Source organism: Chelonoidis abingdonii, chromosome 3 (genome assembly GCF_003597395.2).
Source record: "Chelonoidis abingdonii isolate Lonesome George chromosome 3, CheloAbing_2.0, whole genome shotgun sequence".
In the NCBI taxonomy this organism is placed as follows: domain Eukaryota; kingdom Metazoa; phylum Chordata; order Testudines; family Testudinidae; genus Chelonoidis; species Chelonoidis abingdonii.
In genome coordinates this window covers 203,110,527-203,123,634 of record NC_133771.1, presented here as the reverse complement: position 1 = coordinate 203,123,634, position 13,108 = coordinate 203,110,527, and the positions used below count along the sequence as shown (strand labels likewise).

At 44.0% G+C, this 13,108-nt stretch overlaps 1 protein-coding gene across 5 annotated transcripts in view; it reads right to left on the bottom strand.

Annotated features, from left to right (window-relative positions):
• WDPCP (WD repeat containing planar cell polarity effector) overlaps positions 1-13,108 on the bottom strand; it is a 244,455-nt gene that overhangs the window by 14,531 nt on the left and 216,816 nt on the right. For all 5 annotated transcript variants that reach the window (XM_032763269.2, XM_032763270.2, XM_075064464.1 and 2 more), the window contains exon 15: positions 896-1,043. In XM_032763269.2, coding sequence (XP_032619160.1) covers positions 896-1,043 — 148 coding nt within the window. The remainder of the gene's footprint in view (positions 1-895; positions 1,044-13,108) is intronic.

The following is a 13,108-nucleotide window of genomic DNA, read 5'->3' as shown; positions in this document are numbered from 1 at the left end:
TTAGTCCATCTGCCCCTGTGCTGAGACAGGACCAAGCATACCATAGACCATCCCTGGCAGGTGTTTATTTCACCTGTTCTTAAAAATCTCCAATGATGGAGACTCCACAACCTCCCTTGGAAGCCTATTCCAGTGCTTAACGATCCTTATAGTTAGAAAGTTTTCCCTAATAGCTAACTTAAATGTCTCTTGCTGCAGATTAAGCCCATTACTTCTTGGCCTACATTCCATGGACATGGAGAACAATAGATTAGTCCTCTTTATTACACCCCTTAACATATTTGAAGACCAAGTCCCCCCTCAATCGTCTTTTCTCAAGACTAAACATGCCCAGTTTTTTTTTTTTTTAAACCTTTCCTCTGTCAGGTTTTCTAAACCGTTTTTATTGCTCTCCTCTGGACTCTCTCCAGTTTTTCCACATCTTTCCTAAAGTGTGGCACCCAGAATTGGACACTACTCCAGCTGAGGCCTCATCAGTGCCAAATAGACCAGAACAATTACTCTACAGGTCTTACATAAAACTCTTCTGTTAACACACCCCAGAAAATTAGCCATTTTCGCAAGTGCATCGCCCTGTTGACTCATATTCAATTTGTGACCCACTATAACCCCCAGATCCTTTTTTGCAGTTCTATCAGTTTTGCATTTCATTTTCCCCTTCCTAAATGTAGTACTTTGCACACGTCTGTACTGAATTCTATCTTGTTGATTTCAGACCAATTCACCAATGTATCAAGGTCATTTTGAATTATAATACTGTCCTCCAAACTGCTTGCAACTCCTTCCACGTTGGTACCATCTGCAAATTTTATAAGCATAGGAGTTACAGCACAAGCTGTAAAAGCTAAAATGCCTCATTGTTATACTGTTACCACATCCACTCAGCAAATCTCACCTGTTAGAACTGCTCTGTGCTGTGTGTCTGAAGTTTGAGCCAGAGGCGGGGAGGGCATCCTGAAATGTCTGTTCCTCTTGTGATGTTAGAGATAGGGCGACAAAAGCTTCATCTGAAGAATCCTCTTTGTCTAAAGGCCCCAAAAGAGCTGTTAAAAATAATCAAGTTGTGATATTAAACTTGATTCATCACAAAGAACAAAACGAAGCTGATTATCCTCAATTTGCTCTCATAATAAACAATTAGGATTCTTCCAAAACTTTCACATAACACAGGAGACAAAATGTTCCCTCTTTATCATTTTGATTTGCAATGCATAGGGGAGAGTATACAGCAGTGGTTCTCAAACTATTTACCCGTGTGGGCCGCATATATGTCCCACAGTGCATGATGTGGGCCACATCCAAGACTACCTGTATCGCCCTGAGGATGTCACATGGGCCACAGCTTTCTGATTGGGCTGTAAGGGCCCGTGGGCCCCAGGTTGAGAACCACTGGCATACAGCCATTATCTATGCTGATAGTTTTCATTCAGCCCCAGGATGCTCTCAGCAACCTCTCTGACATCGAGATAATATGCCTGTCCAGATAGTTATACTTATCTGAGTCATGAGAAACTGCATATTTGTGTGATTTTCACCCTTAATTGTTCTCTGGAAAACATTTTCTAGCCTCGAACTATCTGGTATCAGGAACTCCCTAAGAGTTTACAGAGGAAGAGTTTTGTGAATAAAGAGACATGGTCCACTCTAAATTATCTGTCAAAAATCAACGGTTTAAGGGGCTAGCATAGATTGTGTTCCATGTGAGCATTTCACTACAGCTACACTGATCAGCATTTCTGAACTGCATAATCTTTCCCTCTACATCTTTAAAAGTGATTCAAACAGAGTCATAACATATTTTCCCTACTATTTTTGTTTCGCTTAATTTCAGTTTACAAGAGAGACAACCCAGACTTTAGGACCCTGAAAATAGACAGATTTTTACCATCTTTTAGGATATCAAAAGCCTTAACTGTTTGAAAAGTACCCAAACCATCTAAAAGATGTAGAAAAATTGCATACTGTAGGTGTGACCCTTTAAAAAAAAAAAAAAAAAAGGCATAATCAAACCCTAGGCTAGCAGAGTATGGATTAAGGAAACATCCTGTTACAGATAAAGACTTTAGAAGGTTTTTCTCAAAATCATAAGACCTTTTGCTTTTTCTTTTTTTCTTTAAATCCTGTTTTTCCCCCTTGTTCTCTACCTCCCTGAATCCTGTATTACCTAATCTGCACAATACCCATGGTAACACCACGGGCAGTGGGAAGAACATAATGCTACTGCAAGCATTACCTCACTGTTGTATTTTACATTTTGGTCAGAGACCCAGAAGTGCTCACCAGCTTAAGAAGGCAAAGTCACCTGGGTTTCTGATCCTTCAGTTTCTAAAGGGCTAACTCCCCAAGATTTATTACTTTTCACGCTGTTCATGTGTGAGATGAAAATGTCATGAACGAGATGAACAAGAGTAAACTAGCTTATTTACAGTGCCCATAAGTAGAATGCTCTGGCTGCACTGCCTTCATACATCCACACACACAGAATCATGCAGGCAGGGAACCATTAAACGGAATTAGCTTAGTAAGGGGCCACATGCCTCGATGCATGCGCACAACAGTTCCTCTATTAAAGAAGAGACATTGATCCCACTCTAAGTTTCTGTCCATCTGTCTGGGATAAAAATTCCAAAGAGAAGCAGTGAAAGCGGGAGAGTGAGCGTGTTTCTATGGATGCAACATACTATATCTGGAAAATTCAAATTCCTGGTAAGTAAACTAGAATTTCTTCTGCCTAAATCTGTCTCCAGAGAGCCCCATTTGGCAAAACTAATGAGTAGTAACCACTTAACTTCATTTCTCAGCCCCTCTCTTTCTCTTAACTAAAAAAGGGACTGCAGCGAGCTCCAGGTAGTGGCCTAAACATGCAATAATAGAATTTTGCTTAGGAATTTTCTTTAGGCAGGTCTCGGAAGCCACCCTAATTTCAGTGGACTAAGCTGTAAGACCGTTTGGTAATGAACTGTATTTCTCAGAGCTGTTTTCAAAGCACTGTGCTATCCATTTTCAATGGATTTGGCTTGGAAGAGATTCTGTGTTTCAGCTCTGAAGCAGAGATGAGCTACCACCATTCCAGTTCTCACAATATAAAAAATTAAGAGACTTGTCTAAATTGGTTTAATTTATACTTTCTTGTTATGCCAAGCTGCAATACATAAGTCACACCTACTTAGCCTTCCAGACGTCTGGTCTACACTAGAATTTTACATTGGTATAGCTATGAAAAATCCACTTCCCTGAGACATACCTACACCGTCCTAACCCCCAGTGTAGACAGCGTTAGGTTGATGGGAGAATTCTTCCATCAACCTAGCTCCTGCCTCCTGGGGAGGAGGAGTACTTATGCTGATGGGAGAGCCCCATCTGTTGGCATAGGTAGTGTCTACACTGAAGTGCTGCTGAGGTGAAGCTGCACTTCCGTAGTGTTTTAAGTGTGGATAAGTCCTTAGAGTCACACTCACTTACCAATACGTAACTTTTCCTGCCTCCTCGTGCATATCACTTCCAAATTAGACCCAGACTCCAAGGGTATGACTACGCTGCAATGTAAGCTCAGGATTCATACTCGGCTTAAGCCTAACCCTCTTCCATCTACACACAAATCATGCTAACCAAGCGCTTGGACCCAGGGTCCCAGGACCTGAACCAAGGCGGGTCGTGGGATTAAAGCCCTATTGCTTTGCACCATTGATGCAGCCCCTTTTGACTTTGCTTTGGCAGTCTGCCAAAAGTATTCCACAATCTCTCGAGCTGACTTTCTTTGTCCTCTGGACAATCAATCTTGGAGGACAGTCAAGTTTTCCCACCACGAACAAAAGGCTAGAGCAGCCATTTTGGGAGGGTGCTAGGAAGTCAGGGATAGGGTGGTTGGACTCCAGCCCGCATAGTTCAATGTAGATGCTGGAGCACCAGTTTGGGACCCAGGGTTCAATAATTCCTAACCTGGGGTTACAAATGAGTGTAGATGCTCAAGCCCAGGTTAACACACTCAGGGTGTGCTAACTTGAGTTCTACTAACCCTGGGCTTTCATTCCATTGTGGGCATAATCATCAAGTAACCATATCTTAGATGCTAAGGGAGTCACAATTGGTTTAACTCACATAGAGGTACACCAGAAAAAACGTGTATCGCTACAGAAGCAATTAACAGGAAGACTGTGATCCTGGGCACCCCTGTATTCACAACCTATACATTACTGCAATAATATTTGTACAATGTATGATATGTGAGGTAGATGAAAGCTACTAACATGAGAGTTATTAGTAGTGTTGTATAATATAGATCCGGAGTCAGCAATATTTCAGAAGTGATGTGCCGTGTCTTCATTTATTCACTTTAATTTAAGGTTTCGCGTGCCAATACTACATTTTAAACCTTTTTAGAAGGTCTCTTTCTAGAAGTCTATAATATATAACTCAACTATAGTTGTATGGAAAGTAAATAAGGTTTCAGAATGTTTAAGAAGCTTTATTTAAAATTAAATTAAAATGCAGAGCCCCCCAGACCGGTGGCCAGGACCTGGGCAGTGTGAATGCCACTGAAAATCAGCTTGTGTGCCGCCTTTGGCACCCGTGCCATAGGTTGCCTACCTTGATACAGCTGTTAATGTTATACAGTATGTAAAGCTATGAATTCCCGCTGTATGATGTTACTAGAACAGGTTAAAGACCAGACAGCCTAGTCCAGCTAAAGGTAATAAACAGATCTGTCCTACACAAAGGAATGTGGGTTTAACCTCAGCTTACGCATTAGCAGTAAACAAAGTCATTGAGCTAAACTCGTGGGGGTTATCCTGATCCTGAGCTCGAGAGGCAGAGCATTAACATGGTTCCTGCACTCCAGAGAGACAGAAGACTGAATTCCCAGGAGACGTTCCTAACGTGTAAAACAGACATCCCTTTGGGAATATAAGGGACAGAGAGCCACTCAAGTCTTATTCTTCACTTTAGGAGACAAAGAAACCAAGCCAGCTGATCTGTGAAATGGAGCCTGCCCAGACCAGCCAAAAAAAGCCTGGAAAGGAGACTGGGGGTGAGCGAAACCATCTTGAACAAAGACTGTCTCCTGCTAGATGAAGTTTTAGACTTTTAGATATGTGTTTTCACTTGTATTTGCTTGTAACCATCCCAACCTTTTATCTTTTTCTTGGTATCACTTAATCCACACTCTTGTGGTGGTAAACTTGTTTTGCTGTCATTACAACTCATCAGTGCTGGGTATGTCCAGAAAAGTGTGCTTCCAGACAGCTAACGGGTTGCAGTATTCTTCTGCCTCCGTAAAGGCAGCGACCTGAACATTTCTCTGGTAGGGTCCAGTGAGAGGGACTGGTCCCTTCAGTAGGATGATTTGGGGATGAATTCAGGCCTGGAAGGGTACCAAGGTCAGCCTGCATGGAGTAATTTGGCTGGGCAAAGCCAGGGTAAGGTTTGTGGGCTGCTGGAAGGCTGTTGGGGAGTCGCAGCTTTAGTCCAAAGCTGCACAGCCACAAGGCATCCAGTGTTACAAAGCAGACTGTGACCAAAGCCCCTTACTGGTCTGGGTGAACCCCAAAACTTCTCAGTTGATCCTTTACATTGTTTCAACATAGTTAACATTTGTCCTATGCAGGGGATTGAACTGTGCTGTAACAAGGAGGCATAAGTGGGCTGAAGCCTGGGACGTGTCTGGTTACAACACAGGTAGGTCCCATGCAAATTAAAATGTGTTGTGACTAGGTCAGGGGACAGTGGTGCTGTAACCAAGTCTGCTAACCTGGATATTTTTGTAGTGTTCTAGGCAAGCTCTTAGTTATACCAGTTTACAGATCATTAAATGGGTGTGACTAGGTCTAATGGACTCTAACCGAGAGTAAGGGACTCTACCATCTACCAATTTACACAACTCCTCTGAATTTGGTCCTATAAGTTCTGGGGAACTGGCTTGCCCTTAAGAATGCTAATGAGTTTTGGCACTTTCACATCTATGTAACAACTTAAATCCAAGCCAGGCTCTGTGTCCAGAAGTTAATTATATCTGATGGTTATTCAGTGCTTACTGTGAAATGAATTAATAGTTTCAGTCTAGTTCCTAGTGATGAAAGGCCACAGTATCATTACCATAATCGCAAAACCAGCATCACATGTTGCACTAAGTTGTATCCTTGCTGGTAGTATAGAGCAGAGGCCAAAGACTTGAATGAGTCTATGCTATGTTTCTTATCTCTAAAGGTGGTCCCTTCAGAACACGCTTGAGAAATAGTAACAGGGAGCAAGGGAAAGCTTGTACATGGTCTCTCTTTTCTGTGGATAAATACTGGCATTCTGGCACTTTTCATGATCACAAAATTCATTAAAAAAAAATTAAACATATCCACCAAAGTCCATTCACATGTAACATGTAGATATTATTTTATCAGGCCGTACACAAGTTGATCCCTACATCCTTTTTTTACTTTTAGGACAGAGAGGGAATTTCTTAAGGCAAAACAAAAACACCATGAACATGACGATGGCCCCAAAGGCTCACTAGAGGTACTAGTGGCTTCTTCCATTATAGGTGGAATGAAAGAAGGAAGAATGACCTTTGTATATTTTGGAGGCAGTGGAGCAGGAGAAAACATGATGGTCCCAATGCTCTTCCTGATAAGAGGACCTAGTGCTACAGTATGACAGGATATATTCAGGAGAAGGTGAATAGCAGCTCAAAACCATGAGAATCAATTGCTATAAGATCTTTGGAATGAAGAAATATAAACCTTCACTATGGATCCTTGGATTCCTGTTTCCTGTGGGCACATTTTTAATATACTGAAGCATTTTTCCTTAGACATTCTTAAAAAATTACCTTTCCCTACACCTAATTTAAAGAACTGAGATCTGGTCAAAATGGCACTAATAAGTAGAGATGGGCTGGTTCATATCTGGATTAGGTTTAGGGTAGGGTTCAGGGCTAAATCAGGACTTGGTCTGGTGGTACTGGAAGGCTCACAAGGTGTTCACATAAGATTTCAGCCCTAGATGATGACAACTTTTCAAGATAATGTGTAGTCTTGGTTACAACAGAACCACAAAAATAGGCCTGTTCCAGGTTTGGATTTTGGACTCTGCAGTTTGCTGAGTTCAGATCTGGGAATCTGAATTTGCACAACATTTGAAATCAGTTTCCATCTTTGCCTCTTCTCTTTGAGAGCGTGAAAGATTCCATTTTTAAAGGATTTTTAAAGCATTTTTAAATGCTATGATGTTAACTTATATCTTGCTAAATGGCCGAAGATCACATTTGTCTAGATAACAGTTAGGATAATAGTATATGATGATAACATACTCTTAGATTAAAACAGTGTGCTCAAGGAATCCATATGTACGATTATGCCCTCCTCCTAAAATTTGCTGGCAGCTGTGATTGTAACATCTAGCACCTGGCTGGAAGAGCCAAAGTTAGTTCTGTATTAGTCCCTTGACAGGTTTTCATATTATCCAGCCAGAAGGGCATTCTAGGAAGACTTCATGCAATAGTGATGGAACTCACACTCCTTCCCTGGTGGTGATATTATGCATTAAATGCACCTATTCGCTGTGGGCTCTGTGCCTCCAAATAAAAAAAAAAAAATCCATTCTCAAGTCTCCTCCACAGGACTTTCAGGGATAAAATACATCTCAAGACATGCAATCACATGGCAGAATGAAAATCTTATTTTAATTTTGTTTGCAGAATTGACAGATCTACTTAACAGAAGCCATTAAAATATTTACAAAGTAGCAGCTGCTCTTGTAAAAATCCACCTTTTTTTTTTTTTTAGGCATGAAAAATAAACTAGTTGATAAGTGCAAGATAAGCCATTTGACTTCGTCTTTGTGTGCGCTGCATGGTATGCACAGCCAATTCTGTACAATCTGATGTTTACAGAGCAATCGTAATGCACGATCTCCTTAGGCAACAGGGACACAAGAAGCCTTTAAAACGCTGAAGCAAGCATTTAATCAGAACTCTTCATGCTGATCTTTGAAAAATTCAATAAGTTCAAAAACATGTAACTCCTTCTAAAGATAAAATATCAGTTTTTTGCTTCAGAAGTTGCAAATATATACCAATGAACTCCCAGTGAACCAGACAGACTTCAGCCACTGTTATTTAAGAGAGTAAGCCATAGGTTGCTCAGAAAGAAACAATGCAAGCACTCAAACGATATAAGTACTTAGACCAACTGAGTGTTACTGTGGTATAATAGCTCAACTAGTCAAAACATATCCCCTTCTTTTGGTACATTTAACCAAATTATCTTTTCTCCGGGCTAGCTAGTTTCATATTGAAACTAGCTTGTTTCATATTGAAATCAAGATTTTTACATACTGTCCTAAAAAGATAAAGGAGATAGTTACATGCAAGTAGTTACTGCAGAAGTGTGAGTAATACTGAATATGACCATATATATGTTACACAGCTGCTCCACCTTGAGTCTATTGTTGTTCTGCTCTGAAATGATGTAAGGATGTGCATAGAACATATGGGTGACATTCTGGCCCCACTGACGTTAAAGGGAGTTTTGCCACTGACTTCACTGGTGCCAGGATTTCACCCTGTATGTGTGCGGTGTTTTGTTAATTAATCATACACGTTTAGAAGATGCTCATCACCAGAGCATCTCAAAGCTATTTACTAAGTTTAATTAAAAATACAATATAGGCTGAAAAGAGAGCGCATCTACTTGGCTACCCTAGAACCCTGCTAACGTAAAAGCTGTTTCCCAAGGGACTGCCCAGGATGTACCAACAGCACAGAAAAGCCAGACCGAAGAGGCGGGTCCTACAATGTGCTCCAAATATGACAAGATCAGGCTTTGATGCATTGCCAGCTGGAGCAGCTTTGGCAGGCAGGGATCTGCCGTTGCAATGCCCTCCCCTGCAGGCATGTTGACTCCAATCTTATGAGCAGTCTCCTGGCAATAAAAAGGCCTGCATTTTCAGCTTTAGGTTTGATAAGTCTTCGGAAGCATGTGATCACCTAATTAGCTTGAGCGCAAGCAGATGTACATCTCTATATAGTGGTAACACATGTGATAAGCGGTCCAGTCATGGTATACCATGATCAACTTAATACCATTATTGCTTAGTAATTATAGCAGGGGATAGGCTGGCAGGGCTTCTGGGTTTTCTAGCTAACTCCTCTATTGACTAGACCCATTTTCTTACTCATAAATGGTATTTCTTTGGTGGACAAGGTTAATCTGTAACTTGATGGGCTATAACTAGCAATCCCACAAAACTATCAGGGAAGGACAACTTATTGAGCACGGAGGATAGAACTGTTTGGCCAAAGGCTGGATCAGCAGAGGTGGAAGTGCGCACTCTATAGCAGAGATGGGCAAACTATGGCCTGTGGGCCACATCCAGCCCGCAGGACCCTCCTGTCCGGCCCCTAAGCTAGTGGCCTGGGAGGCTCGCCCCCGACTCCTTCCCTGCTGTTCCCCCCTCCCCCGCAGCCTCACCTCATTGCGCCACCAGTGCCATGCTCTGGGCAGCAAGCTCCTGTTGGGCAGCGCAGCTGCAGAGCCGCAGCCTAACCCGGTGCTCTGTGCTGCGTGGTGGCGTGGCCGGCTCCTGCTGGGTGGCATGGCTGTAGCACAGACAGCCAGCAGTGCTCCAGGCAGCGCAGTAAGGGGACAGGGAGCAGGGGGGAGGTTGGATAGAGGGCAAGGGAGTTTGGGGTGGTGGTCGGGACGGGGTGTGCGGCTAGTGGGTGGGGCAGTCAGAGGGCGGGGAACAGGGGTGTTGAATGGGGGCAGGGATCCCCAGAGGGCAGTCAGGAAGGAGAGAGTAGGGTGGATGGGGCGGTTGGAGACAGTCAGGGGTGAGGGAGTCCAGGGACTGTCAGGGGACAGGGAGCATGGGGTGGGGGGCGGTGGATGGGGCAGGGTCTCTGGGGGGCTGTCAGGGGACAGGGAGGATTGGATGGGGCAGGAATCCCAGGTGGGACTGTCAGGGGGGCAAGACGCGGGACAGGGGGTTGGACAGGGAACGGGGGCTGGGCCATGCCTGGCTGTTTGGGGAGGCACAGCCTCCTCCAACTGTCCCTCCATACAATTTCAGAAACCGGATGCAGCCCTCAGGCCATAAAGTTTGCCTGCCCCTGGTCTATAGTGTCTTAGTGAAAGTATACACGGAAGACCCGACTAGTTTGCTTTGTTCAGGGTCTGATACCAGGCTCATTACTATTGTATCTAAGGGCTTGTTTTCACTACCGCGCTCCATCGGTGCTACTGCAGTGCCAATGTGGCAAGTCTGGTGAAGACATGCTATGTTGATGGGAGAGTGTTCTCGCATCGATGTAATAGCTTCCTCCTCTCATTGAGGTGGAGTAATGTCGGTGGGAGAGCGTCTCCCGCCGACATAGCCGGTGTGGACACTGCTTTAAGTTGATATTACTTACGTTGCTCGGGCGGGGCGGGGTTTTTTTTTTTCCACATCCCTGAGCAACGCAAGTTACATTGACTTAAGCAGTATTATAGACAAGCCCTAAGTCATAGTAGATTGCAAACATCCCTTTGCTATTGATTGCTATTCTAGGGAAGCATTACCTTTCTCAGGGTATGTCTACACTTACAAGGGATCGACGCTGCAGCGATCAATGCACTGGGGGTCAATTTAGTGGGTCCAGTGAAGACCCACTAAATCGACTGCAAATCGCTCTCCCCTTGACTTTGGTACTCCACCGGAATGAGAAGTGTTGATCCAGTCCAGTGTAGATACCACAATAAGTTGACCTAACTTACATACTGAAGTTGTGTAACTTGGGCCGACTTACCTTTGTAATGTAGACCAGGCCTCAGCCAAAGGGCAGAATTGCTTTCAGCACTGTGAGTCCTGAAATCAAACAGTTATCCATGCAAAGGTGGAAAGCTGATATTGCTGCAAGGTGAACCTTGATAGAGGAAACTGCTAAGCCTTGTTCTTACACCACAGTTATGTTTTACCTCAACAGGCAGGGAGGACCTCACTTATCTCTCCTTGTTTAGGAAACCGTGCAGTTTCAGGTGCAGCAGATAGCCAAGTATGTGTTGGATGGATGAATGTATCAGTGAGACTCTGGTTTGACAAGCACAGAGAGCCATTTCCACTTTGACAGGCAGGGGGCCCTGATAGTGGGCTTTCTGCTACTTAGGAAGAACCTAAGAATGCCCAGACTGGGTCAGACCAATGGTCCATCTAGCCCAGTATCCTGTCTTCTGACAGTGGCCAATGCCAGGTGCTTCAGAGGAAATGGACAGAACTGGGCAATCATCAAGTGATCCATCTCCTGTTGGCCAGTCCGGCTTCCGGCAGTCCATGGCTAGGGACAACCAAAGCATGGGGTTGCATCCCTGACCATCTTGGCTAATATCCATTAATGTACCTATCTTCCACGAACTGATCTAATTATTTTTTGTACCTCGTTATAGTTTTGGCCTTCACAACATCCCCTGACAATGAGTCCCACAGGTTGATTCTGTGTCGTGTGAAGACTTGGTGAACTTGCTTTAAGCAAGCCTGTTTTTTGAGATTTAGCTATGGATCTTCTAGGCTGTTAGTTGAAAGGACTGTAGGTTTGGGTGGAGCAGCCAACTGTGGTCTTAGGAGATCAGGTCTGAGTGTAGTGGGAGTGAAAATGGAGATGCTACCGAGAGGTCCAGTAGAGAATATAATTTATATATAACTTAAGTGTAGGCCCGCTTGATTTTTAGTAGCACTCTGTGTAGGAGAGGAATGGGGGAAAAGCATATTTAAGCTTTTCTTTCCAGGGTAGCAGGAAGGGATCTGTGATTGAGCCTGGACTGTGGTTTTTCAGGGAACAGAACTGGTAACATTTTCTGTTGGACTTGTTTGTAAATAGATCTATTTGGGGAGTCTGCCCACTGCTGGAAAATACATCTGGCTACATCTGGGCAAAGAGACCTCTCGCAGTGACTCAAAAATGACCTGCTCAGGTGGTCTGTTAGCTCATTCTGCACCCCCGGAAGGCAAGAGACCTTGAGATTAACTGAATTGCTTCCTGAAAAAGGAGGATAGGCAAGCTCATTCCTCCCTGTTGAAGTAAAACATAGTTGTGGTGTTGTCTGTAAGAACAAACAGGTTTCTCCCCCCAATATGAGGTAGGAAGGCCTGACAGACAAGATGGATCACCCTCAGTTCTCTGACATTGATATGAGGAGAGAGCTCCCACGATGACCAAAGACCTTGAGTTAGGAGGGGCCCCACGTCTGAGAGCTGAGTCACTGACAGTTGAGGGTGATGAAGGGAATGCTCACACAAACATTGGGAGGATCCAACCACCAGTTCAGGGAAATTAGAACTTGTGCAGGTACAAACAGCACAGCATCCAGATGAAGATGGCTGGGCGAGTACACTGAGGTCAGCCATGTCTGGAGGAGTATGAGGTGCAGCCTCACATGTTGTACTACATATGTGCATGAGGCGATGTTGCCTATGAGCCTCATAAAGTTTCAGGCTGTTGCAATGGGTGAAACTTGAGGACAAATTGAAGGAAGTCCAGAGAAGAGCAACAAAAATGATTAAAGGTGTAGAAAACATGACCTATGAGGGAAGACTGAAAAAATTGGGTTTGTTTAGTTTGGAGAAGACCGAAAGGAGACATGGTAACAGTTTTCAAGTACAAGAAGGAGGGAGAAACATTATTCTCCTTAACTTCTGAGGATAGGACAAGAAGCAATGGGCTTAAATTGCAGAAAAAGACCATTACTCACCTTTGTAACTGTTGTTCTTCGAGATGTGTTGCTCATATCCATTCCAGTTAGGTGTGCGTGCGCCGCGTGCACGTTCGTCGGAGAAACTTTTACCCTAGCAACACTCGGTGGGCCGGCAGGTCGCCCCCTGGAGTGGCGCCGGTATGGCGCCTAATATATACCCCTGCCGGCCCGGAGCCGGGCTGCTCCGCTGGTTTGGGGGAGGGACTCCGCGCCGCTCACTTGTAACTAACTTATGCTGCACGAAAACGTATACGTCTAGGCCTAAATATCTATTAAAGGATTTACCTATTATTTAAATACACAAACTACCGAGTGCTGGACGCGGAGGTCAGCTTAAGCTGCGCTCACTGGTTCACCGCCGAAGGCAGGTGTAAGAGGAACTGAAGGGGGCT